This window comes from Rosa chinensis, chromosome 2 (assembly GCF_002994745.2).
Source record: "Rosa chinensis cultivar Old Blush chromosome 2, RchiOBHm-V2, whole genome shotgun sequence".
NCBI lineage: Eukaryota > Viridiplantae > Streptophyta > Magnoliopsida > Rosales > Rosaceae > Rosa > Rosa chinensis.
Genome location: NC_037089.1, coordinates 35,550,644 through 35,578,545, shown reverse-complemented (window position 1 = coordinate 35,578,545; position 27,902 = coordinate 35,550,644). Strand labels below are relative to the sequence as shown.

Here is a 27,902-nt window from a genome sequence, read left to right as displayed (position 1 = left end):
ATGATGTTAACCGTTGAACCTTTAGATTTCTATGCAAGAATGATGTCTATAAAAAAATCAACCAAATTCATAATCATCTGGTCATTCAAACTCGTGTAAACAAATGTAGTTGGTTAGATAAAATTAAAACGAAAATTGTGCTAATCACATGGTTAAACGTTAATTTTCCGGTTTAGTTAATTTTTTGTAGGATTCATATTTATGTATGTAACTAGAGAATGAATGGTTTACATTATTAAACTACATGCTATAAATAAAAACATCCTCACTTTCAAGTTTAAGGAGGTCCTCTCTAGAGCCTCCCCATATATGAGACCGTTTTAGAGGGGACCTCCTTACTTCAAGAATTTGAGGATTTTCACTATTTTACAGTAGTATATGACCTAATTTAATGATTTCAACCGTTGGCAAAACTTCACTATATATATATATATGCAAAACTATATGGGCAAAAGTACTCATGTAATTCAATGTGTAGTTTACGATTTGTACAAAAAATATGTACATATGCTTTGATGGCCTAGTCTCACATTGAGTTTCTACCATAAAAAAAAAAAAAATTGAGATGTCTAAAGTGAATTTTTAAGAATTGTTAGCGATTCAGCATATACTATGTCACTTTAAATTACTACGACTCACTATGTAATAATGTTTATTCAAGATTTTCTTTTGAAATATAGTAGATAATTGAACTAGCTGGAGCTTTCACATTATAGAAACAAGCTTTCTTATGGTATGGTTGCCAAGATGAAGGTAGTGCAACTTGAGGGGGCAGTTGACAAGAAGAAGAAGGCCAAGCTGGACAATTTTGATGATGCATCAAGCTCGAGTTTTCGGGGAATGGAGCTAGCCCTTTTCTAATTTTTTTTGTAGTAGGTGATGTGCCTGATATAGCAGGAGTAGCTTCTATAGGAGCTTTCTAAGATGTGTCTAGCTTCGTATTTGTACCACAATTGCGTGTTGGCAAGTGAGGGCTAGATGAATGTTTTTGCCTTAGGGAGCGATGGTTTTCTTTTGTCAGACTAGGTTTACTTAAATATGAGCATCCCTTTATACCATAATGAGTTTTTTGCATATACTTAGATAGGATTTACTGAGTTTTTCTAGATTCTTGTGTAAGCGGTTTGTAAGACTCTAGCCATTTCTACGGCTATTGATTTTATGACATCAACCCTTTCAAAAAAAAAAGTGTTTTTTTATTACAAAAGAAGGCATTAGTTTTGGGCTAATTACCGGTCAGTACACTTTCAGTATTTACCAGTAACTACGATTTTTATCATGAAGAGACAATTATGCCCTTGTCTTTTGAAGAAATTCTTTTCTTGTCCTACAAACTAATTACTGCTTTGTCTTTTTCTTGCTTATTACTGACAAACAAAATTCTGGAATTGTTGCTGCTCTATCTTCATCTTCTTTTTGTCTCTACTTCTATTTCTACTCTTCTCTATCTTCATCCTTTTGGCAATGTTAATCTCTTGGACTAAATTCAGTCTACCCCCTCAAACTATGGGGAAAACATCAGTTTGGTCCCTTACCTTTTTTTTATAATCATGATGGCCCTCTCACTTCTATTTTCCATCAGAAGCCTCTAAAATTCAAAAATGGCTGGAAATGTGACGTCATTAGCTGAGCTAGACTAGACAGCATGGCCCACGTTTCTACTTTGTCCCCTTAATTTGGCCGAAATGTCCAAAAAACCCCTTGTGATCGTTTTGACTCAATTATGGATCCATTACACGAGTCAAGACCCGTAATGAATCACTAAACTCAGGCTCTCTCTCTCTCTCTCTCTCTCTCTCATCTCTTTTCATCATGATCCTCTCCATACAAAATTCGAAACCCAGATAAAGAGATTACTGGATTATAGACACGACGTGTTTGGAACATGGCCGGGGCCTCGATAGATGAATGCACCGGCGGATCTACATAGAGGTCAGCTTAGGCACTTGCCTAGACTGGATTTTTGAGTCTATTCAAGTTTGGTATAAACAAAGTATGTGAAATTGACAGAAATAGGGCAAAATCAAGTGAATTGTTGAAGAAAATAGCAGAAATAGGGCAAAATTAGGGTAAACTTTTCACAATTGCCTCCAAAATCTCTCCAAAATCTTCACAATTGCCTCCGAAATCTATAACTTCCCTCTAATTTTCCTCCTTTCCCCTTTTCCTTCAACCTGCCATTGTCTTGCCTTACCTGAAAAAAATTTCTAGATCCGCCACTGGATGAATGGGTACCTCGAATCGAAGCTGGAGGCGACGAAATCCCCAATTACGGTGAGTTAGGGTTTTCAATTTCAATGAATTTATCTATGTGGGTTTTACAAGTATTATGGATTTAGGGTTTAGAAGCTTCCAATTTAGGGTTATAGTTGTGGGTTATCAGAGATAGGGTTTAGAAGCTTCAGATTGGGGGTTTCGAGATTTAGGGTTATGTTTTTAATTTTTAAATTCAAAGGGTTTGTCTGTTTCTAGTTGATATTGAATAATGAATGGTGCACGTGCTTGTTGTTGGGTAGCTCAAATAGGGGATTTAACAAAATGCCAGTGATTACAAGTGGTACTGAGGCAGTGTACTTTGTGGTCCTACTGGAGAATTCACTTTTGTTTAGGGTCTTACTGTTTTAGTCGTTGGAACCGTTGTGAAATGGGTTGGTGGATAAGGGTACTTAACCATTTGTTTAAGCTGCCTTTTTCAGCTATCCTATTTATTGTTTAGGCCTTATTGTTGTATTATGTTGGAACCCTTCTGTCAGCAGCCTTAGATTTTTTGTCATGTGTTACTTAGTTTGGCTAGGATATTGTGCTCACTAATTTTGTATTCTTGTGTTGCAGTACACCCTGACTATTTTACAATCAAGGTATACCATGGTGGCTACATAGAGCATGAGGATAGCAAGTACATTGGTGCAACTGTCAGCTACTATGATAATGTGGACAAGGATAAAATGTCATTGACTGAGGTGGATGGCATGGTGAGAGGGATCAAGTCTGAGTATGTGGGAACAAGGATTGATTACTGGTACTCTATTGGCAGTGAGGAAGATGCCATGTCTAAGCTGAACAATGACTCGAATGTCATCAGAATGTGTTGCATGGAGAGTCAGGAGAGTAAGGATTCATGGGATTGGTTTTTGAGGTTGTTGGTGAAAGATTTGGAGATTACAAGAGATGGCAGTGGTTGGACTTTCATATCAGACAAACAGAAAGGACTGCTTCCTGCATGTGAAGTTGTGGTGCCTCTTGCAGAACATAGGTTTTGTGTTAGACACTTGTCGACTAATTTCAATAAGCTGTTTCCTGGGAAAGTTTTCAAGGATCAGGTCTGGGCAATTGCCAAAGCAACAACCATGGCCTACTACACCAAGGAGCTGGTTTTGATGAAGCAAATGGACCCCAAAGCTTATGACTGGTTAACAGGTATTTCAATACTCTAACCCTACTGTATTAGTACTTGTGTTATGAAGATGGCATCCTAAGGTTAATTTGGGTTGAATTTCATTTTGTAGATCCTTTGAGGCCCCAAAAGCATTGGTCTAAAGCTCACTTTGGCACCACCCTGAAATGTGATGTTCTTCTTAATAATTTATGTGAAAGTTTCAATGCTTTTATTTTACCTGCTAGAAGCAAGCCTGTGATTTCATGCTTTGAAGGTATTATGGTCAAGATGATGAAGATGATTGCAATGAGAAGAGACAAGATTAGCAAAGTTGTGGAACCTATCTGTCCCAAGCCTAGAGAACTCCTAAAGAAGAACAAGATTAAATCTGCAACTGATTGCATACCATATGGCTCTAGCAGCCCCCAGATTGAGGTAGAAAGTTTGGAGGATCCAAGCATGTGGTTGACTTGACTAGGAGGACATGTGCATGTAGGAGATGAGACCTCACAGGCATACGATGCAAGCATGCCATAGCTGCTATCAACTTCATGAGACAAACACCAGAAGACTATGTGGATCCTTACTACCTCACCAAGACCTACATGGCTGTTTACTCTAATACAGTAAAGCTAGTGAATGGAATGGACTTATGGATAACTAGTGGTGAACCCCAAATCCTCCCACCTTAGTACAATATGCATCCTGGTAGGCCAAGAACCAAAAGGATTAAAGATGCATCTGAAAAGGAGTCTGAGGGTCCAAAGCTTGGCAGGGTTCAAAAGAATTAGAGGTGTGGCAACTATGGCATACTGGGTCACAATGTGAAGACCTGTCATAGGCATCTTCCCCCAAGGAAAAAGCAGCTAAGAAGAGAAAAATGAACAGAGGAGAAGTAAAGGACCAAAAATTTTCCTTTGCCCTAGAAGGAAAGAACCATTTGTTTTTGTTTTTGCAAAGGAAGCACTAGAAGCTACCCAATTTGCACGGAAATATTCAATATTGTTTTACACAATTTGCACCATTCCATTAGTGCAGTTGCTACTGCCTTGGCATATTCACTCATTTTCTAATCTAAACTCAAAACACCCAACCAGAGGGGCATATAGAACCAAACCATAGCTACAAAGCCCACACTATCAACCTAATAATAATAAATGCTGCCAAAACATAACAAGACCCAGTTCTGAACTTTTGGACCAACTAACTCCAAACTCTCTTCCTCTCTAGTCAACTCCACACCACCCAATCTCAAAGGCAAAACAAAATCAACAGTTCAAACTCAAAACTCAAAACTGATTTACATGCTTATCCTACCAATTTATAAGCAAGAACATTTTAGCCAAGACAAGGTGACCATACAAAGACTAGAATAAAGCAATTAAAACCAAAATTGCATAGTTCACAAATTCAATTGGTACAAAGATTAGAAGAAAGCAAGAGAGAACACACCAAGATTCAATTTCTCAAATTCTGCCACAAGCAAGGGTTTTGGGTATTGACCTTGGTATTTGACACCGTATCTGATGCCTGATGATACTCCTTACATTGCTGCACTACTGCTTCACCTCTTGTAAGCAAAGCTGATTTGGAACTGTGTCAGTGATTACAATTACAACAAACATATATGTTGTCATTTGAGCTATTAATTTACACTACTTGGTAGGTTCTTTTAAAATCTATTTCAAACCAGCTGCCAACTAAAATTTTGCATCTTTGAACCCCATTTCTGAATTGTAAAGGCAACTAGTTGAAGCTCAGTTCTAATATCAGATATCTTGCATCTGAAAACTTTGAAAGCTGAAAACGTAAACCAACATCACAACTAAGCAAGGGATGGACCTATATAACCACATGTGAGTCGGTGGATGTTATATAAAAGACAGTATTCCAACAAACCTAAAATTACACAACTTTTAAACCAGATATACACAAAGAAAGACAGTCATAACAGAATCCCAGGAACACGACAAGATAAAGATGCTTTTAAAGTGATAGCAAGGGTCTCGGAGCCCAGCTGTAGCAGATTCGCAATCCCATTGAATAAACTGAATGTCCAAAGAGTTTATTAAAAAACAACGATACAGGTCTAAAGTACAAAACTTGGTTCAAAATTGCACTACCCACCAAGCAAAAGATGATTTTTAGAATAGGAGAATAGTAAAATAGATTAGAAACTGAATCTATCGCACTAGGATCACTGATCAAACACCGCTATCCATTAATCCTCCGAATTATGCTAAGCATAAACGAAAACAATACAAACAAAATGAACGCAGAATCAGAATTAGGGGACGGAAAATACAGAGAGTATAGCAAGTTAGAGAAGAAAGGAAGTACCTTTGGGTTTTGGAGTTCATAGGGTTTTTGTGAGTGAGATAAGAGAGGACATAGAGTGTTAAGAAGCGAAGACCTCAGACGGCGCATAGGTTTGGTCGTTGTCGGAGAACCTCGGTCGTCAGAGAAACCGCAGTCGGGGTTGAATCAATTCTGCCTCCTTCAAAATCTCAAGTTACAGTCGTCGGAGGAGGATGGGATTAGAGGCAGAGAAATTCATACACCGATCTGGAGAGAGAAGTTAAGATGAGAAGCTATCCTAGATGAGATGAGAAACTAATTGATCTCGGTCAGACGAGGAGAAAAGTGGAGAGGGAGCTCAGGTTTCTTAGAGCATAGGAGCTGGTCTGAGATGGAAAAGGAGGGTTGGGTTTTGGTTGGAGCAGGTGAATGAAGATGAGGGGGGTTTTGGTCGGAGGCGGAGCATGAAGAGGAGGAAAGGGAGGTTTGGTCGAATAATGTTAGGGCAAGCTTTGGTCGATTAGTCCAAATATGGCTAAGTGTGGGAATGAGCTTTTCATGCCCCGCGTTTGTTTAAATTTTTTTAACTTAACCGCGCAGTGCTTTTCTGAAAATTCAAATGAAAATTTTGTCACCGGCTATTTTAAAAAGCGATGTCAGTTATATGCATACAAATCGGAATTTGAGGAATCGATGTTAATGACATTGTTTTACATCGCGTGTATTCCTCACCGATTTAATTGTCGTGATGTCTATGAGCATAATTCTAGTAGTGTATGTACTTGGGTTAAAAGGGAATAAGTTTCTAAGTATTTGTATTGATGGCTGAACGTTTCACGCAAATATAATTATGGGGTTATATATCGATTTCTATTGTGTATAAAATCAAGGGCGTGACAAAGAAACTTTACCAAGTTATTCACACTAGACAACACCAAAAATGTATTAGCAACACCTAATCACAAGCAGCAAACTTTCAAAGCTCTAACAAACCATTATAATTATAATCAAATAGAAACCAACAGAGAAAAATATGCATTGAATGAAATTAATTTGGAACAACATAAACATGTTTGTACCAGCAAGACCTCACCAAAGATACAGCCAATAGACCATATATCATATGCAGCATTATTAGGGGTGTCACCTGATAGGAATAATATTTGCTATGATATTAACATTATTCGGTCTACATTTTACTTAGTTATTTCCTTAAAATGATAATTTCTAACTTAGTTTTCGTCTTTAGGTACTTTTGAGTCCATAAATGGAAGGGAAGGAGTAAATGGTGTAAGCGTAGAAATAACAAGAAATGGAGGAATGAAGTTTTCTCAATCCTACTAGGAGAAGGAATCCTAGTTGAAGTAGGAATCTTGAGTCAACTAGGAGTGAGATCATGGAAATGATGACAAAAATGAGAAATGACAGAATTTTAGTTAGACAAGGAATCATTCCTACCAAAAAAAAGAAACCTAACATGACTAGGAGTCCTTGTTACACAAGGAGAGCTTAGGAAGGTTCTAGAACATCTCAAAAATGAAGAGTTCTAATTGGACTAGGAAAGTTGTTGGCATTAGGAGTCTTGATGATAATAGGATACTTGGGAAGGCTAGGAGATGCTGTAGCTTCAAGATGACTCAAGATTGTGCAGTAATGTTCTAGAAGAAGCAAAGTGGTGTCACAAATTTAAGAATGAGCTTTGAAACATCCAAGTAAAGAAGCCTGGCCCAAACATTGAAGCATGTGACTTGCATGTGAGTTTCTAGAATAGTCTTGACGTCTTGGAGGAATCCTAATCCCATATCTATTGTTGTTGCTGTGAGAATTAAAGGAAAGGAAGAAAATATTTTGGCAAAGGCATAAAAATGGAGAGTTTGGAAGAATATCTACTCCGTGTGAATTATGGAAAAGAAAATAAAAAAGAATAAATATTAATTTAGGTTTCCTGATTGCATAAGAGTTGAATGAAGATCAAATTGAGAGAAAGTGCATGATAATGTCTGCAAAGAAAATTACAATGAAGAATCAAGATTGTTCTTTACTTCTCATGCAATATTTTGATTCATTGAGACGTTGAGTGATGTTAATGAAGTAGAAATTAATCAAGACTCTATGCTATGCCATGCACTTTATATAGGGAGTATTGTGAGACGTTTTTCACCAACACAAATTCAGAATCAAAGTCACAAATTCGTCCCCTTCTTCTCTCTACATTTCTGCAATCTTCCATTCTTCCAAGTCCAAGACCGTGAAGCATCATCCTCTCCATTCAAGCATCCTTGCCGTGGTCCACATCCATTCCACCACCTTTAAAGCTTCTTGTGTTCTTGAAGATTTCAAAAGTATAACCATGAACACCTATTTTTTATTTCGATTTTGTTTCTTGTATAAAGCAATTTCAGTTTTTGTTTTTGTTTTCTTGAACTGGAATTTGCGATTTCATGTGAGATTGAAGTGTTGATTTTAGATGTTTAGTTTTCGAATACTATGAAGCATGTTTTAGGTTTTCAAAGTGAAAGTTGCGATTTCAATGATGTTATGCATGATTATTGGTTTTGTGCGAATAACCCATCGTTTATGTGTTAATTGATCTTAGGATGCATACTTTGATTGATGAGCACGTAATTGAATCCATATTAAGATATGCTAGCGTTTTAGGTCTTAATAATTGAAGTGGAAAACCTATAATTCCTTAGGCAAATCAACAATGAGTTTTCATGATAAGATTAGCGTTCTAACTTAATTGTTATCTTTGCTTGAATTGATCAAACTTTTTTATGTGCTTAATGCATTGATTGTGTTCTTGTTAGTGATTAGCTTCCACTAGTAATTGCATAATTAATAGGGTTTAACTATGGTACGTTCATCTTAGACCTAGCAGCGTGCGAGTATCGTGTAGGTACCGTGTGGGTTTTTAACGGACTAGGTTCTTAATGGGTCAACAAGTTAAGAACCCGTTAGCTTAACGGGTTTTAACGGGCTAAATCCGGTGGGTTTGCCGGTTATCTGTTGGAACTTGTTAAGACCCGTGAACGTAATTTTTTTTTTTTTTACTAAACATTTTTTTCAAAACTATTAAAACCCATTAAGACTTATGTATATAATTTTCTTTCTTTCTCAAATCATTTGATAAAAACTTATCGATACTAAACCCTATCCTCATCTATACTAACTATAAATAGACAATAAACAGATAAGAGTTGCAAAACAAAGTCGAAAGTCGCAAACAGACATAGTAATTATAAGATGATAAGCTAACTGAAATTAACTTCCACATCTAAATTTCAACCCCATTTATCTTCCTTAACAACTGAAGTCAATGATTTAACATCACATACAACACAACCAAACTATCAAGTTCCAAGGTCAAAATTACCATGCAAAACACTGAATTGGGTACTACAATTCCAAATTTCCAATGATTGTATTGGGTACTATAAGAAACAAAAACTAATAACCAAGAACTGAGTACTGACACTCAGCAAATCTCACTCATCGAGCCGTCCATGAAGCAAATACATCAGATACTACGAATCAATCAGAGAGATCAAAAAAACCCATCTTTATGAAAAAACCCAATTTTGGAAATAGTAAATCTTGAGGAGGAGGAAGAAAGTACCTCAGGAAAGCAAGCAGTAGGAGTCAAAGCGTTGAGTTGGGAAGAGAAGGCAGAATAGGGGTTGTCTCAGAGCTAGCGAAGAGTGTCCACGTTTTTCAAAGCTTGACGAGCAACGACGGAGTTGTAAGTGAAACAACATAAAAAAAACCAATTTCAATTTCAATGTCTATGTCTATGAAGTTGAAGTTGAAATTGGCCATTTTTGTTGATTCACTCCCAACGCCATTGCCAGAATCGGCAAACAGAGAACGTAGATGATTAAGAGCCATTTTCCCAGTAGTTGCAAAACCACACCTACCGCTAGTTTTTAAAACTAAAGCCCCGCATGAAATGACGCCGTCCTCTATTTTAGCGTTACTTTTAAAAAAAAAAAAATTATTTATTCATTTAAAAAAAAATTTAAGGAAGAATAATTTAGAATAAATTCAACATTGCACTTCAAACACATCTCATGCTCGTACTCAAGGTGTACACCAAAAAGCCTAAACTTGACAAAACGACATAAACCTTGGTAAGTGATCCACAAAAGGTCGTTTTGAGACTAGATGTATAATCATGATATATAGTAGTAGTATTAGTGTATTAGTCACCCTCAAGTAGTATAACACGTACAAGCAATTTTCTATAAAAGTTTGTCAAAGATTAATTTCCTTTCACTAGTTAGGGTGTTAACCTAAAAATAAAAGTTAGATTCTTTTGACTATAAATATCAATGAATGAGATCAACTAATAGATGTTGAGTCACTTGCACTACTGGTACATAGAAGAATTTTTGCAATATTTACGACAACTCAACTTTCTCATGTCGATCTCTTTAATACAACAGGAAAAAAAAACTGACAAAATTGGCTCATTTAAGGCTTGTTGCACTATGTAAGGTTTTTGTAGGCAGTAGCTAGTATACAAGATCCTTTCACCGAAGATCAAAATTGTACAAGGGCGGGAATGTCCCTTTACACCAAGGCAAGGTCTTCTAGAATGATCTTTGGCCAATCAATTGGAGTAGGGTGGAACCTGTACTATCCCTCGTTAGCCTTTTAGGGCTCTTGACCAAATGCCTTTTAGGCGACAAATATTCCTCTTACTCAACTAAAAGATTTGTGTGCCCATTTATTCATTTATAGATAAAAGGACATGTTTGACCTCCAAATAATTAAAAATTCATTGGAGGCTTCGCCGGACTCCGGAATTTGTATCCTGAAATTGCCGAGCGTGGTCTTGATAGCACGAGAGAGAGAGAAAGAGAGAGAGCTCTGCTTGATTGAAAATGATAAATAAAAAAAGAAGAGAGATCAAATGAGAAAATTTGAAAGTCTCAATAGAATAACTTCCTTAATTATTATAATTTGTGACAATCAAAAACTTCAGCCTTTCTATTTAATTTACTTTTTTTTGTTGTACATGTGTCTGCTCTTGATTGGTTAAAGGGGGGCATTAAGCTTAAAATAAAATATGGCTGTCTACTTGTTATCTCTTCAGTAATTATGGATAGACTGTAATCACCGTTAAAGTGTTTCACAGTTGGGAAAAAGTTAGAGATAAAAAAATGTTGTGCTTTAGTGAATCATGAACGAAAACTTTATAACTCTGTTCAAATATAGATAGTATGATTGGATTTGATGAATCAATCTCAACATATGGAAAGAATGTTTCATAATTACACTTCTCTACAAGTTTCAAAATTACGCGTTAAAGCTTTGGTAGATACATCTATATGAATCTTCATATTTTAGAGGAAATGATGTTGGAATTGTGCTTTAATAATTTTGTATATCTATGATATAAAGACTGTATATATCTGCAGCCATATCTTAATTTATTGTTCATATAGTGATTGAAATGTAAACTTTTTTTTTTTGTCAAGTAATTGAAATGTAAACTTTTTTTTTTTGTCAAGTAATTGAAATGTAAACTTTGGACAATAAGGTTAGATAATCTGACACAATTATAATGGTATATACATACATAGGTTGAGTAAGTTGAGGTGCAAGCAGTTTTCATACAATGAAAACCCATTATTCTGCAGATACAATGGCTGCAATGGGAATCCTTAACAGAAACCTTGAATCTGTGGATTTGAAAGGTTGATGAAGGACTAAGGTCAAATCTGTCAAAGGATGCTGGTGCACACTCTTAATTTAGAACTTGACTAGTTTATTCCCTTAGAGGCCTAGGATTTAATGTGCCAAAGTAAATAGGGTTAGGTTTAGGGATGTTGTACATATATTGTATCCAATTTATTCAGAAATTCGGAGTACTAAGTTTCTCTTGGGTTTCTTCACTTTCTTGCCCTACAACTCTTTTTTCTTTTCTTTTTTTCTTCTCTCTCTCTCTCTCTCTGAAGCCCTAGAAGGCTACAAGTCTTTATTCTCAGTTGCATCTTTGTTTCTGCTGGGATCCTGTTTTCCTGTCTTTTCCACTATAGTTTTTCCCTGGTATCACTGACGCCTAATGACGGTAGGTAAATCATTATTGGTAATTAGTGTCCCATTGAAAAACATTATATGAATTTTGATAGGGTTCGGCTAGTGATTTCTTTTCACACCCTACAATCCTACATTCAGTACTTTTGTCATAGTTTACCTTCGTTTTTTACAATTAGAAAACAAAAGGTAAAAGTCCAAATAATAATAAATAGAAGAATTTCTTAAAAAGCAAAGAAAACTGGGAACAATGTATCATCATTCATCTCCAATACCCTCCCAACATCTCGATGACCTCCTCGCTCTTCCCTCTTTCCTTATTCTATCTCTCTCTTTCTTCCTTGTCTCACATTATCTGCCTCTTCTTTCCAGTTGAAAAGTTATATAGCAATTAAACCAGACGTTGAATCCATGTGCGTGGCCTGAAAGCCCAAGGGATGAGGTACAGAATAATAGGGTTTTTTACTTCAACAGTGTCTGAACTCTTCGAGGACTTTTGAAATGATACCTGAACTTTCAAAGTGATCAAGGTGATACCTGGACTTGAGTTTTCTTATCAACGTCATACCTGCGTCAAAATTTCGTTACGGCTCCGTTAATTATGAGCACGTGACTTTCATGTGACTGGAGTTTGAGGGATAAAATAGTCATTTGACTCCAACTTATTATTAAAAAATAAAATAAAATAAAATAAAATAAAAAAGAAAAATCTGAAATTCTTCTCAGACTTGTCGTTGACCGAAAAAAAAAAAAATTCCAAATGCAGACTCTCCTCCTTCTTGACTACACGAAGAAAACGACGACAAATCCTCAACCTCTCAGCCCCACCTCCTCCATCATAGCCACCACCCAAAACCTAGACGACTATTCCTCCTCCGACTACACCACCATATCCCCAGAATCATCCTGAACCCAATGATTGGATATTATCTCCGATGAGTCTGCTCATCCTTTTGGTATCGAACTCGTGAAACAACCGGCCACAACCGGCCACAATCAGCCTTAATGGCTAGTCATTCTGACTGCAATATGCGCCCTCCTCCTCCTCGCTCTCCTCACCCTAACCATAACCCACGCCAAGTACTCTTCCGCCACGGATTCCTTAGTCTCGACTAGTATTTTGACGACAGCGACGACAAGAACTGTGGCCTACGGCTCCCGAGACTCCTGAGATTCGCTTACCTGATTACCGGTTCTAAAGGTGACGGCCCTCAGCTGAAGCGGCAACTTCAGGTGGCATTCCACCAGAGAAATTACTACATGCTCCACCTCGATCTGGAAGCTTTAGACGCCGAGAGGCTCGAGCTCGCCAATTTGGAGTGTGATGAACGCGTTTCGGAATGCGATGGTGGTTGGAACCTCGGATTTGGTGACCGAATTCCGATTTCTGGATAAGCTCAAAGCCGGAAGAGTCGTCCGGATTCAAAGATTGGCAATCAGAAGTAAGGGATTTTGGGAATGAGTTTGATTTTGATTTCAAGTTTGATCGAATCGGTCGAAATCGCCGCCGCCAAACTCCAGTACACTTAGTAGCACCATGACCACAGCTCCGGTATTGCTGAGCATAGATGACGAGGTCCGACCCGACTTCCTGTGCCCATATTGCTTTCTCAGACTTTGTCATCGTGTCATTGTGTTCGTTCCTCGAGGACGAGCACCTATGGGAATCTAGAGTCACCGTACGTGATTATAAGAGAAATGTTCAATCATGGTAATGGAGGTTGGTTACAGTCTAAGAGTGAGAGAGATTGCATTTGAAGAAGACAAGAGGTGGAGACGGTAAAAGAAGACGACGAGCGGTGGAGATGGTAGAAAAAAACGATTAAAAAAAAAGGGTAAATACCTATTTTTTTTATTAAAAATAGATAAAATTTCCAATATACCCCTAGATTTAGGGCAAATTAGTCTTTTTATCATCATTTAGTCTCTCACGTGCGTCACACGTGTCATAATTAACGGAGCCGTAACGAAATTTTGACGCAGGTACGACGTTGATAAGAAAACTCAAGTCCAGGTATCACCTTGATCACTTTGAAAGTTCAGGTATTATTTCAAAAGTCTTCGAAGAGTTCAGACACTGTTAAAGTAAAAAACCCAGAATAATAATACATCACACTAAAAAAAATATATGGTGTGATTGGTATTCGACGCAATGTTGCTGTACTGGACGTGCATATGTCAGAAGGTAAGCCCACCAACTAAATCTGAAGGATATCGACGGCTTCATCCAGTTGTGCATGTTCTCCTGGTAACAAGCACAAAGAACATGGGATGAAGACTAACACATCAAGGTCGGGCAGATCCAGCCATGTTTTGATTGCGGAACATGTTCAAATTGCATATGCATCTATATTCTTTTGAATTTAGTGGACAATATTGTAGCATTGCATCGACACTAAAATGTTGGTCTCAGTTCTAAATCCTACATATTTGTGCAATTGATTCAACAAATCACTCACGTAGAGTTTCCTTCACAAACATTATGCGGTTGGTTTTTTTTTTTTTAATTTAGTGGACAATATTGTAGCATTGCATCGACACTAAAATGCTGGTCTCAGTTCTAAATCCTACTTATTTGTGCAATTGATTCAACAAATCACTCGTGTAGAGTTTCCTTCACAAACATTATGCGGTTGGATTTTATGAAAGTAATATGCGTCAGCTTTAGATGGCAGCAATATATATACACATCAGACCATAGGCAAACCTAATACTTATAGATAGTTGATCAAGTACTTGCATTGTTCAAGTCCAATTCCAAGCATAATGTCATTGACCTCAATACAGTTATCAATTCTAGATAGATACAAAAGCATCACACATGGTTAATGTGTTGACAGCCTAAACAAAATTACCTTGCAGGCTCAGGCTCACATACTTTCTAGTTAAAGCACAAAAGATATTTCTAACCAGTCTCGTTAACAACCTTGTCAATCTCGTCCACATGACTCCGAAGAACATTCCACTGCACAAGAGAAACAATGATCAATAGGTAATTCTGTGAGCAGGTATCGAAATGTAAGTACATCAAGATGCATACCTGATCCATCGGTAGTGAGATTCCTGAAAACAAGGGAAAGAGTGTCATTCTATGTACCAAATAATGAATACAAAGCACACTCATAATAAATAATCTCATGGCATTTTATCCAGTTTCTCATACAAGTCCTCGAAAAAACAGGCAATAAGAACTTAAAAAAGAGAATACAAAGTCACTAGGCTGGTGATACTCTCGCGAAGCTGCTAAAGTATAATAATCATTTATCCCACATCAAAACGAAAAGAAAAATGAAAATAACACAAAAGCTGCTGGGTTGCTGGTGATACCACATGAAGCTGGAGAAGTTATCTGGCAAGTAAGGATGAAGGATTAGAGCTATTGTGTGCAGGTCTGGGTCATGGCCTGGGACCAGGAAAGGAAGGGAGTTTAAACTAGACTCTCGTTGCATAAGTTTTTGCTTTCCTCGACCTTACTGCACACTGGCTTTCCTACCCATTCTTCTGGGCCCAGGCTGAATGGAGTTTGAACTGTGTACATGGTTTAAGCAAATTAGATGTCCATGAGGTATACATCTCTTTGAAATGGCATGATTGGAGAAACACACGTGTCCCATAAAGCTATGCCTTGAGTTGTGTGATGCAAGAGCATCCGAGAGACTTAATTTAGAACTTTAGTAGTTTATCTATCTCAGAGGCCTAGGATTTAATGTGCCTAAGTATTATGAGGTTAGGTCAACTGCTGTACATTTCATCTATCCATTTTATTCATAAATTCAGACAACCAAGATTCTCAGAGGCCTACCAAGATTCTCTTTATTCTCAGTTTTGTTTGGATTTAATGCTCATCTCTCTTTTCTTCATTGTTTCTGCTGGGATCCTATTTTCCACTATGGTTTTTCTCTGGTATATCACAAACGCCAAGGGCTTCTGTCCTGCATCAATGCGCCTCAAGGTCGTCTTTCAAAACACTAATTTATATAACACCAGTTGAATTATTGTTCTCATAAAACAATAGAATGATCACCTAATTACCACTAGCTTTCTGAAAAACGGCTTAGAGTTATTATCCATTCTGTAACCATTTGACTTTTTTTTCTATTTCCTCTCTCATAAATATGTTTCCTCTCACTATAACTTTGCTTATCTTAGTCTACTACACATTTTGTAGAAATTGCTCAAAATTTCATGTTCTTGAATTTAGACTTAAATATGACCCAACTCAAATGTTTTCGCTTACAACACCTTAAAGGGAAAGGAAAACCACAAAAACAACACTTAAATTTTGCATTATCATTTTCACGCCCTTCAATAGCTGAAACCAAAATATAATGATTTGAAGCATGGTTCTCAACTGGTATATTGATTCTATGAAGCATTAGATTTTCAATTAACAATATTAAGACTCTCAACACTGACCGAAACACAAAAAGCCATCAACCAAATCAGAAAAAGAATCAGCAGATAAACCCTAAAAAGCAAGAAACTCAAAGGCAAGCGAATATAAGCTCAAAAAAAAAAAAAAAAAAAGCAAACGACCTTTCTTTCCAGGCAGTTGCTTGCCATCCTTGACATAGAACTCGCGAATGTCGACAATAACCTTGCCGTTCCAGTTCCTGACCGTCACCCTCCTGTTCTTTGATATCTGCAATTTCCCAAAAACCCTAGAAATCACACGCTGATTTTCTTGAATTTATACATGTAGCAGCAGAAAATAGATGAGAGAGAGAGAGGTGGTGACCTCGCAGACGACGATGTCCTCGGCTGAGTCGTCGTCGGAGTCTCTTTTGGCGGTCTTTTTGGGGGGCGCGTGGCCCTCAGAGTCGCCGTCGGACGCGTGGTCCTCCTCGTCCTTTCGCTTTCCTCTCCAAGACGACATTCTCTTCGCTCTGCTTGATCTCTGACTTCGGAATTTGAATCTCGGCGCTTCCCTGCTGCTCTCTGTTTCTCACACCACTTCAGACTCTCTCAGACTCACACTCGAATATATATATGCCTCTCTATTTTGACCGCGACTTTAGTTTTCCTTTTTTGGCTTTTCAGAAATGTTTTTTTTTCTATCGACACGACACCTCTAGATTTTTCTACACTCGGATCTTTTTTTTTTTTTTTTATTGATTCAAGGTAAAGTTCGATTTCAATATAACATGTCAGTATTTTGTATATATGAAAATTTTCAATGAAAGTTTTGAGTGTGGATAGAAAACTTCGATAAATATCGGTTAATATTAGTACATAAATACTAATTTCAAAAATATTTTCGAGATTGGTCGAACTAAAGAATTTCAATACCTTCAAATAAATTAGAACCCATGTGGCCATGTTTGTAAATAACAAATTTCTTCCTAATAAGATCTCGGCTGGCCTCTTAAGGTAGCTCATAAAGCTGCTGCGGTCAATCTCCTGTTTTCCAAACGCTTGAAATGGAGGATCGCCGGGAATGAGATTGATGCAATGTTGCACCAGACCAGAGGAGCTGCATGCACTAAACCACTGACTATGCAGTATCTGTTCTTGTGGATTTGGTCTTTAAATCTACAATTTTTGAAAAGGAATAAAGAATCATAGATACAGAGTCTAAAACCCCATAACGAGGAACAATGATATTTCTAGTCTGAAAGTTGGTATGCAGTCCGTAGGTCATCATTTTTGGAAAAGCAACCAACGAGCAATACAGGGACTAAAAATGCACCATATGAACAGCAATTACATATGCAATGCTACAATGATTTCATTCATATACACTAGAAACTTGCGTGGTTACGAGCATGACCAGCTTCTATCAGCGAAAAAACAGCAGTTACCAGCTTCTTCAGTGCCTACCAGGTTAGATCATCCGTTTTACCGACTGAAAACAGATGACAAATCAGTTGAAATCACTTCATTCTGCTTTAGCTTTCTTGTCCTCTTTTGGTGGAAATAGCAACCTAAATGTCCATACTGCCAGTAGAGTTGCCTCTATTGGGGCAAGCCAATACACAAGAATATGTTCCTTGGTTATATGGTCTCCACGAGCATAAGCCCATCCCATCACCTACATACAAGTCAACAAGGTTTGGTAAATTAATGCGTTCAACTTCTCCAAATCCATCATGAGAAATTAAAGCAACGCTGAGCGTACAAATATACAGTGCTTGATTGTTATAGGTACTTACAGAAGCTGGGTTCATGCAACCACCAGTCAGATCAGAGCCAAGAATATGAAGAGTTAACTTGGAAACACTTGAGATCCATGTCTTCATGAAAAAGCTCCCCGGGATTTTTCTGTAAAGACCAAGTGAGATAGTAACGATTGCAAATGTCAGCAATCCTTCTGTAAGGGCCCCTCGATGGATGTCAACAGTCAAACGTGGCCCGAGACCTATTCCAGGAAAGATCTCCATTATGAACTTGACCCCAGCAACAGAGCCAATAACCTGGAGATACAAATGACACATTTGACACGAATTAAGTGGTTGTCCCTGTAAAAGAAGAAACTGTGAAACTAGCTAAATCTTTCCCTGTACATCCCAAGAGTGATAATACGTCAAGTGAGTTACCATAGGTCACATGGAATAAATTCAAGAGCAACTGGGATTCACACTCAAAGCTAACACACTCATATTCAGAATTTAGCAGATATCCGGCGGTCCAAAATCACCATTATCGCTACAAGAGATAAGGCAACCACCGTGATTAGGTGAACACCAAGGTGGTTTCATTCAAGAACCCAACAACTGTCATGTTAAGTTGCAAGAATGAGAGAGTAAAAACTCTTAGAAAAATGGCAACAACAATCCTATGTAAAGTCAGTATCAAGAATGATCATCAGATTTGTCTTAAATGGGACGATGAGATCACTTACCCTCAATTTGAAGGGATCAAGTGTTCTGAACCCATATGGCAATCAAAATGGGATTATTTTGTGTGTGTATCCAGTCAAACTTAACCATCACACATGCTGCAATAAAGGAAGCTATGTCTACGACTTTGATAAGAAAAAGGCATCAACGATAGCCACCGACCGAAGAGAGAGCCATGGTCAGGATTGTATCACCTTCCAACCGCATGAAGCAAGGAGTGACCCCAACGATGTCACCCAACCAGTAACAGTGTGACTGGCCAAAGGAGCACCCCTTGTCCAGAAGGTTGCATTTCTAGCCAACCCTCTATGACTGGCTGGTCATCTATATGACTGACTGCATTATGTACTCAGCCCACGTTAGAAGAGAGGCCACCAGATTTATCAAAAGGAATATCCTCCTGCAAGCTTGGAGACACACCTGAACAATTGTGAGCCCTTCTGATGGGAGGTAACCCTAATTCAGGGGAGTCAGAATCATGAAGGGCAGAAAATGTGGAAAATCCCACGTCAGGAAATAGGACGATCAGACCCAAGCTCCTATAAATAGGGAAATAATTCCCAGAGGTGCTGCCTCTGACCTTTGCATTTCACTCTGGTAAAGTTGTCACTCAACTGTATAACAGAATCATTGGAGTCCCTTTGGAAGGTACCATCACAATACTCTCAATTGCCGTATATTCTCACAACAACTCTCTGTCTTAGACCTTTGGTCACCTATATACTACCTGTTCCTATGCAATTCATAAGGATAACTTGATCTCTTGTGGTGTGCATGCCGGTTAGGTTTGAACCAGTATAAATATAGGTCCCCTAAGTTACAAGACAGTGCTAAAGGTTTTTGCACTAACGAAGACACTAATGCAGGCTTGACTGGTGTAAGTCGGCTTCTTTTGATATCTCTGACTGATTCCTACCTTGGTTGACCTATCAGAGCCAAATAAGTACAGCAGAGAGAAAGAGAGAGAGCCAACAAGAGAATCAGTACAGTATCACCTCCTTACCACATGCAGCCAGGAGTGGTTACTCCTGACCAGCTAAAGGAACAAGTCTTGTCCAGAAGTTCCCAATCCCTGGGGACCCTCTAAAACTGGCCCATCACCGAGGATGACTGGTCAGCTCGGCCTACGTCAGAAGAGGGGCCAGTTGATTTTATACAAAAGGAAGATATCACTCACAGGAATAAGCCAAGAATTTAGATGAAAACCACGACAAATTGGAGGGAGTTGAGAACTGATACATGACAATGTCCCAGCTAGAAAACGTCAAATTAAGCTAACATCCTTACTTTCAGGCTAACAAGGAACCATTAAGCTAAGATCCCATAAAGAAGTCATTAGCTGAAAACATAGAATCGGCCTTAACTTAGGACCAATGTCTAATGTTCAACCAAATATGTGTAAGAGGACATGAACAAAAGCTGCAAAATAGGGGATTCACGGTCTAGGATCACAAAACATTATACTTAATTAGACGAAAACCTATAGATTATAGCATTTTCTTTTTTCACAGACAGATAATAAGTAGTCGAAAATTCATTTCCTATCAACTCCTGTAATTTCACCATTGATTCATACATAAATGCTGCATTTTCACACGTAATATACATGAGCAAGCATTCAATTCAAGAGAAACCAACCAATTATTTGAAACCCAATTGAAAATTCAGATTAAAAATAATAATAATAATAAAAAAGGTGACCTGAGCAGGGATTCTGGCAGCAACAGTGAAAAGGAATCGGCTGAAATCGCCAGTGATTGCGTCAGAGAAAACGGTGAGAGGATTGTAGGTGCCACCCTTGGTAATCTTAGCCAAGAAAGCAAAGAAAAACATGTTGATGATTGAGAGGGCGAAGTAGAGGATGTCACCACTGGGTTGGTGAGCCAACCCCAAGACATTGTGAATAAATTTCTTGATTAAAACTCCTGACAAGACCCACATGAATGAGATTACCAAATCCGATGCGAGCAAAGCAGGCCTCCCCATTTCTGAATCAATCGCAATCTGGGTCAATCTCTCTTTATCTCTGGTCCTAATCCTGTCTGTCGTTGAGGATTTCGACGATTTAAACGAAACTTCCCCGTGTCTTTAACACTTTAATGTTCTTGATGGAATATTCCTTTTGTCATAAACATTTTTTTTTTTTATGAAAAAAAATTAAAAATTAAAAACTCGAACACTATCTTGAGCTATGCGAGGGTATTTATATCAATCTTCGGCATGCCTCATGCACAAGATCCCCTCAGAGAACTGCTCGATGCCTTTGCCATCTTGATATTTTGTTGCAAATTTTACGTGAATTCACAAATGCACAAAAGTTTAGTAAATTGGAGGCTCAACACTAATGACAGGTTTTGCTTGGAATTGTGATATAGATAAATCGGATTTCAAGTTGATGGGAGATGAAATAACCAATTTGCTACTCTAGGTTTTACCTTGGTGTTTCAGTCAATTTGGTACCATAGGTTTTCACAATTAGCTAATTTGCTACTCTAAATATTATTTCTGCCAAATTGCTTACTTACGTTTTTAAAATTAGCCAATTTACTACCTTGTCGTCATTTTTCTTCGTCCAAACATGGATTAATTTTGAAAATCTAAAATAGCAAATGGCTAATTTGAAAATTCAAAGAAATAAATTGCAAACCAAATTGAAGGATTAAGATGTCGTTGATTTTCAATAGTAAGCTATTGATACTAAAGTACAGAACATGTCATATATTTTGGCGAGTGTCAAAATTGATATTTTTTTGTTTTGTTTGAAAAGAACTGACAAATCTTTATTAAGGCTGGTTTGAAACTTCAATTTGGCAAACCTTCTTCTTCTTCTTTTCCTGAGGAAAAACAATCATTATTCAATGTGCGGTAATCATAAGAGAAACCCACCATGTGAAATGACACAAGTTCACACAACAAAAGGCTTATGTTCCCCACAGGCTTTCAGAGCGGTTCTGTTTGATGTTGTTAACACTGGTTGCCTAAAGACTTTCATTTATAATTAATTTCTGCTTTTGTATTAAAAAACCAAAGAGCTCCCCTATGTGTACTGTAACACTTGCATACAGCTAGCACCTCAGAAACACAATCAAAAGTAAATAACGTCCCAATGTACATAGCAAAACTAAACAAGCTGATATATATTGGAGCCAGACAGGTCCTTCAGATCCAAGACTCCTGTTCACCAAATTTAATCAATGGGAAAACGAAAGTTTTGCTCCTTCATTGCAATACAAAGTGGATGGAGGAAGAACCAGTACGGGATTACATTGATTAAATAGCTACATGTTAATGTAATGCCATTTTTATTGGTATCCAAGGACTACACTTGGGGCTAAAAGTTCTTACAGTTTATAACAAAATTCTTTGAGTTGTTCTGACTTTTGCAAGAAATTACGATGTCCTACGTTTGTGTCACACTGTCACCTAATCTTAATTACAAGCAAGTTTGAGATAGCGTAAACCAATTCACAGATCTACATGAACGCCTCCCCCACTGGAACCAGAGCTCGAGAGATCCAAACTCACAGGCACACCACTAAAATATCTTGACAAGATGAGTCTTGCTACATTCTCAGCCGCAACAGCGCTCGTCTCCATTGTGCTTGCTGCATTCTCAAAAGCATTCACATAGTACAAGTGCTGGCCATCCAAGATAAAGGGTGCAAATACTTCAGGAGCAGTATAATGAGGGTATGCAGCCCAATTTATTCGAATTGTCTCCGTCCTCGCACTAAAGCAAAACTATTATTATGAGTTTATCCGATGGTTATTGACAAAAATATGGCTAATTAAGAGCATTATAGCACCTCAACAATATATCAGACCATTGAAATTAAATAAACAATATTGATTGTTATTAAGAACAGCCAAGTCAAAAAATTCGTCCAAGCAAAACACCAAATATGAACATCACCTATCAATTGTGACATAATTTAGCTTCTCAGACATAGAATATGTTTCCAAAATCCTTCCGAAAGTACTAATTAGCTACTTGGCTCAGAAGTAGTAAGCAAGTTAGCTACTGGACATGTGAACCCATGTTAGCTAACTTCAACTTTTTATTTCTTATTGAAGTAATATTTCCAAAAGTAGACTTTGACAACTGCCTAGTGCTCTACTAGCGAAGAACTTAGAAATAAACAGGACCGGGGAGCATAGGTGCCATAACTTTAAGCCTCAGAGTTTGCTAGATGTTTCCTTTTTAACCTAGGCTAATGTCAAACATGTCGACCCCAAAATTTTGAAGTTGTTACTATATCAACCTCTTAACTCCTAAGCAATAGTTTAGCAGTACACCACTATGACATGTGAAAACCATGTATACAACAAGAAATAATTTGTGCAGTCATGTGTACAACAACAACGTGGCATGTAAAAGCCATGCATACTTCCTTTCATACACTAAACTTTATCTCTTACCTACAACAATATTTCTTTTCCTAAGAAAAATATAACAACTAGTCTACATAAGCTAATATAAATAATTTTTTAGAACAGTTTTAAGACCAAAGGCTATAGACCAAGTGGTACTGGGCTGAGTAAGACAATTTTGGCACTCAGGCATGCATGCCAACATTGTTATAAGCAGCATTGTGGGAGGTCCAGGTTGCAAAGTATCATTAAAGGATCGACCATGGATAGACAAGAATAAAGGGAGGGCAGGAGAAAAATGAACTAGCCTTTATTTGTTGGTTAGGCAATACCAATGGAATCTAATATACACAAGAAATCTAATGTACTATGTTATTCAACTTTAATCTCCTCCCTGCTTACAATTTTGTTATTCTGTTTATATAATGATGTTGAAAGAAAGACTTAGTACTATGACAATTAAATCAAGATTGACATTCAGGACAGTGGACAATAGGAGAAAACTAAGAGAAGTGAACAAAACTATGATCCATATGCGACCATCATATTCTCTCTACCTGTTGATTCCAAACGAGTGGTAGCTGGTAGAAACTTAAGAGTATTACCTGAAGATACTATCTAGAAGTGCCTCCGCCATTGGTTGTCGAGAAAATATCTTGTAAGTGATATCATTCCCGGCATGTTGCTTGAGAACAGAGATGCTTGTGAATGGAAGATCAGGATCCTCAAGCGTGGCAACCAGTTCTGGGAGTTCTGACACTGAATTCACGCCAAAATATACCTTTTCGAAAAAACAAATAAACAATTAATGGTTGGGATGCCATACAAATTATACTCAAACACACTTGATACACATGCACACAAGTCACACATTATTTCTAACAATGCTAGATACTTACAGGATTTAGAAGGCCTCTAACCAAAGTTGCATGTGTATGTTGCAACTCTCTTTTAGGAATTGAAACTGAAGGAGTAAATTCAACATTCAACTCATCTAGAGGTGTAGCAACTACAGCAACATCACATGTATAACTATTCCCCATGGTCGAGTTAAGTTCGTAGTAGTCCCCAATTGAAGAAATAGATTCTATCTCTTCATGAAGATGCAATGCAACATCTGAACGATCGATCAATCCAGAAGCCATCTGCCAGTTCCCTCCTTTGATAGACCATAATCCTCCACCAGATCCTGCCAATGATACCGCACCTCCAAGTCCACTCATACTGACATTTTGGCCATAATTGATTCTTGTGATGACCTGAAGAATAAGAATTTAGCAGAGTACTAACTTCTAATGATATTTCAAGACCTTCAATGACTGCTATACTTATTAGCAAACTTCAGAGTTCAGTATATAGAATTTCAACAAACCAAGATTCTCCCTGAAAGTTGAAAGTTAAGGCACCATCCAGACAAAGGAGATAGATATATACATATATATTCATATATTCCATGAAGTCTTATACACTGATGGAAAGGAAAGCTGAAGAACTAAAACTCCTATGTTCTGAGCATAAAATAACTGCAATAAAATTGCAGGATAAGGATGATAAATGCCCTACCTCCAATAAAATGTAAAACTATAACAATTCTGTCATTTTGAACAAAAGAAAATTCTTTTGTACACGAATAAAAAAATACATCGAGCTTTCAAACTTCAAGCTGGGCCAATACAATAGGATAACCAGGGTCTCAATGCTCATTTTTCGTTTGAAGTCACATAAATAATCAAATGTTCATATATGGTATAAGATGTACTTACATATAAAAGGAGATCAATAAACTATGAAGGTGAAGGGTGGCTGTCTATTCTCAGATATGCAACAGTAAAATAGCAGGAAAAAAATAATTGACTAAAAGAAGTGGACTGCAATAAATGTATAGGGAAAAGTTCAAAACAGATTATAACTTTGTAAAAGCTCAGGGCAGTAGTTTCATTAATTAATTGACTGACAGCATTCCTTTTTGCTTATGGCTGTCTTTAAATAGCTAATGATTGACTAAAAAAAGTGGGGCTGCGATAAATGTATACGGAGAAGTTCAAAACAGATTATAACGTTGTAAAAGCTCCCAGCAGTAGTTTCACTAGCCAAATGACTGAGAGCATTCCTTTTTGCTTATGGCTATCTTTAAATAGCCAAGACTTCAGATCAAAAAGAATTTCTAGTTACTTTTTCATCGGCCATGACAACTCTTCCCAAGTGCCCAGCTCCAGCATAAGGATGAACTGGGTTGTGGTTGGAAATGCATAAGCATATATATTAGACTATACAGTCCATTAGCAAAATTGTTCCAAATCATAAATTCATGACAGGTCCAACTGAACACACTTTTTAAAGTGGTGATCGACTCACCACCTAGAAATACTTATTCCTACATAAAATCATATTACCTAGGTATGCAAAATCAACTTATATGATCACTGACTTAAGGTTTTATATGGAAGTGAAAGGAAATTTCTTTAAGAAAAAAAATATGTTACAGGTGTTTGCACAAGATCCTAAGACCAACAAGTAATGAACGGATATATAATACAAAATTTTTCTTCTTATCATCACGTCTGTCTCATAAAATTCGAGCAAAAGGTTACTTACATGTTTTATGCATAAATTGTTCATAACTATAATTTTAAACACTGGTTTGGCCACCGAGAAAGCTGTTCCTAGTAGGTAATGCACTCTCAGCAGTGGCATATGTGTGGTTTTTTGTTGTTTATGATTCATTAAAGCTATGCAGTGAAGTAGTGAACGCACCAGCTCAAATGTTCGGCAGTAAAGAGGAAGGATAAGCTTGCACCATAGTGTAACGACCTAACCTAGGGATATTGCAATCTACATACTCAATTTGACTGAATCAAGGCAGAGATGAATCAAGAATATAAATGGGTATCTCAGTGGGAAGGACATAGTAACAGATAAGGCAGTGATAAAAAGAGAAGGATTCCAGGATCTAAGCTGTTTTCAGCCATATATGATATATGATCAATGCTAGAAACTCACAGTTGAGCAGTCAAAATAAACTCCAAAAGACATATAAGAAGGCATCCAATTCTTTGGAGCCGACTCAAACAAAGTCAAAAACAGATTCAAAAGCTTTTGTGGGCTTATGTATATGTCCCCAATCTTATCTTCTTTTCTGGTCTCTTTCTTTTAGTCATTTCCCTCTACAGATGCTTCTTAAAAGAACAAATGCACAAACTCACGGTGCAGCCTTTGCAGCAAGGTGATTCATATTGACTGGGATTCTATTACTGCTCATCTTTAAGAGAGATGGTTGATCACCCCACAACACATTTCTCAATCTAAAAAACCCAGTAAAACCATGTCTCTGACAGAATCCTCCTTTCTTCTATATATACAAGCTCCATAGGCTCCAGTACACTTCAATAACATGAATTCAGATCATAAAACACTTTTAAAGACATACAAGCTACACACATGGGGAGATATCTGTAATCAATACTAATTAACTATCTGTAACCACACCATCATAACAGACCCAAACGAATCCAACCAAAGTGAAACTACTAATAAAGGGCAATGCATAAAGCAGCATACCCTACCGGACTACCCCAAACAATCAAAAGAACTAAAGCATTCCATCATTTAATACTTGAGAAAGTTAAGCTTAAAAAATTCTTGTGTGGAGAAAAGTTCTTACAGTGACAAGCTCTTGTATCAACAAGGGACACAAGCCAGAATCAGCCAGCTCCTCAGCCAAAGTCCTCGCCGTGAGATTGTGCAAACCAGCCCATTTAAGCATCTCATCCACAGACTCGAAAACCGGCCTCGTCTTCAAGCTCTCATAATACTTCAAGAAACTATTCACAGTAGTCTGCACCAGAGAAACCAAATCGCAATCTAAATCACAAATCACACATCCGAAACACGCTAGGCACAAGTAGAAGTACCTCTACGAATCTATCCATTCTGACGAGCGAGTAGCCGTACCGGACGAACAGCAGCAGCGAATTCGCCAGCGAAACAATCCTGTTCACAAACGGAAGCTTGGACTTCACGCTCAGAGTCTTGAAGATGAACTTCTCCCCATCCCAAATTCCAAAACCCTCGGAATCATCCGACGGACTGTTGACGGTGAGGTTCAGCAGCCTGGTGTAGTTGACGGCGTGGAAGTTCTTGGGGTGGAGAATCGAGGCGCCGGCCTCGAAGAACTCGCCGGAGACGTTGACAGTGGCCATGCGTCCCCCGACGACGCCGTTTCGCTCGAACATTCGGATCGTGAGGTTGAGAGTGGAGGGAGAGTATTCGCGGAGGAAGTGGGCCACGGAAGCGCCGCCGATGCCGGCGCCGACGATGCAGACTGTGTCATCAGCTTGGGAAAGTGCGGGGAGGAGGAGCCAGAGAGAGATTAAGGTGAGGGCGGGAATTGCCGAAGAAGACGACGACGACGACATGTCGTTGAAATTGGACAACTCTCGGACTTGAAACCCACCACAGCTCAGTTTTTCAAACGCATACGTTCTGAAAGAGGATGAAGACGAGACTTCTAAGAGTGACGTGTGATATTTTAACCAAAATTAAAAATAGACGCATTGCATGTTACGCTACTTTACATATATTTCAAGGCAATCTAAAAAACTATACTTTATATTTTTCCACGGCAACATTATTGAATTAAGACTTTATGTTTCCATGACCAGCTTGTAACGTACCATGCATGTGATAGTCACAAAGTAGAGGGGACCCTAATTATTCTTTGGATTGGTGGTTGATTAATGCATTGTATTTATTAATAATTGAATCCATGTGGACTAGCTGGAGCTTTCACATTACAGAAACAAGCTTGCTAATGGTATGGCTACCAAGATGAAGGTAAAGCAGCCTGAGGGGGCAGTCGACAAGAAGAAGAAGGCCAAGCTAGACAATTTTGATGATGCATCAAGCTCGAGTTCTCGGGGAAAGGAGCTAAGCCTTTTTTATTTATTTATTTATTTATTTTGGTAGTAGGTGATGTG

The 27,902-nt window shown here is 37.9% G+C and overlaps 4 protein-coding genes across 4 annotated transcripts; 1 reads left to right on the top strand and 3 right to left on the bottom strand.

Annotated features, from left to right (window-relative positions):
- Positions 1-747: 747 nt before the first annotated feature.
- Positions 748-3,850, top strand: LOC112184209. Its single transcript, XM_024322478.1, has 3 exons — positions 748-829; positions 2,833-3,417; positions 3,507-3,850. The coding sequence occupies exons 1-3, from the start codon at positions 748-750 to the stop codon at positions 3,848-3,850; spliced, it is 1,011 nt and encodes a 336-aa protein (XP_024178246.1).
- Positions 3,851-14,414: 10,564 nt separating this feature from the next.
- On the bottom strand, positions 14,415-16,687 carry LOC112188413 (RNA polymerase II transcriptional coactivator KIWI). The gene is made up of 4 exons (XM_024327522.2): positions 16,455-16,687; positions 16,253-16,358; positions 14,757-14,779; positions 14,415-14,681 (listed from the first exon to the last, which is right to left on the bottom strand). Exons 1-4 carry the CDS (start codon positions 16,590-16,592, stop codon positions 14,622-14,624), a joined length of 327 nt encoding a protein of 108 aa, XP_024183290.1. The 5' UTR covers positions 16,593-16,687; the 3' UTR covers positions 14,415-14,621.
- Positions 16,688-17,222: 535 nt separating this feature from the next.
- On the bottom strand, positions 17,223-20,630 carry LOC112190882 (probable aquaporin SIP2-1). Its single transcript, XM_024330388.2, has 3 exons — positions 20,257-20,630; positions 17,869-18,129; positions 17,223-17,747 (listed from the first exon to the last, which is right to left on the bottom strand). The coding sequence occupies exons 1-3, from the start codon at positions 20,539-20,541 to the stop codon at positions 17,595-17,597; spliced, it is 699 nt and encodes a 232-aa protein (XP_024186156.1). The 5' UTR covers positions 20,542-20,630; the 3' UTR covers positions 17,223-17,594.
- A 1,111-nt stretch (positions 20,631-21,741) lies between these two features.
- On the bottom strand, positions 21,742-27,443 carry LOC112188298 (farnesylcysteine lyase). The gene is made up of 5 exons (XM_024327395.2): positions 26,838-27,443; positions 26,588-26,761; positions 23,826-24,185; positions 23,532-23,707; positions 21,742-22,285 (listed from the first exon to the last, which is right to left on the bottom strand). The coding sequence occupies exons 1-5, from the start codon at positions 27,339-27,341 to the stop codon at positions 22,021-22,023; spliced, it is 1,479 nt and encodes a 492-aa protein (XP_024183163.1). The 5' UTR covers positions 27,342-27,443; the 3' UTR covers positions 21,742-22,020.
- Between the last annotated feature and the right edge of the window lie 459 nt (positions 27,444-27,902).

Coding starts and splice junctions, on each gene's coding strand:
- LOC112188298 (XM_024327395.2), bottom strand. CDS start 27,341: ATGTCGTCGTCGTCGTCTTCTTCGGCAATTCCCGCCCTCACCTTAATC. Junction 24,186..26,587: donor TGATACAAGAGCTTGTCACT/GTAAGAACTTTT, acceptor CTTATTCTTCAG/GTCATCACAAGAATCAATTA. Junction 22,286..23,531: donor CTTCTAGATAGTATCTTCAG/GTAATACTCTTA, acceptor GTTTTGCTTTAG/TGCGAGGACGGAGACAATTC.
- LOC112188413 (XM_024327522.2), bottom strand. CDS start 16,592: ATGTCGTCTTGGAGAGGAAAGCGAAAGGACGAGGAGGACCACGCGTCC. Junction 16,359..16,454: donor AGGACATCGTCGTCTGCGAG/GTCACCACCTCT, acceptor GGGAAATTGCAG/ATATCAAAGAACAGGAGGGT. Junction 14,682..14,756: donor TCTCACTACCGATGGATCAG/GTATGCATCTTG, acceptor TCTCTTGTGCAG/TGGAATGTTCTTCGGAGTCA.
- LOC112190882 (XM_024330388.2), bottom strand. CDS start 20,541: ATGGGGAGGCCTGCTTTGCTCGCATCGGATTTGGTAATCTCATTCATG. Junction 18,130..20,256: donor CTGCCAGAATCCCTGCTCAG/GTCACCTTTTTT, acceptor TTGTATCTCCAG/GTTATTGGCTCTGTTGCTGG. Junction 17,748..17,868: donor GTTGCATGAACCCAGCTTCT/GTAAGTACCTAT, acceptor ACTTGTATGTAG/GTGATGGGATGGGCTTATGC.
- LOC112184209 (XM_024322478.1), top strand. CDS start 748: ATGAAGGTAGTGCAACTTGAGGGGGCAGTTGACAAGAAGAAGAAGGCC. Junction 830..2,832: donor TGATGATGCATCAAGCTCGA/GTTTTCGGGGAA, acceptor CTTGTGTTGCAG/TACACCCTGACTATTTTACA. Junction 3,418..3,506: donor AGCTTATGACTGGTTAACAG/GTATTTCAATAC, acceptor TTCATTTTGTAG/ATCCTTTGAGGCCCCAAAAG.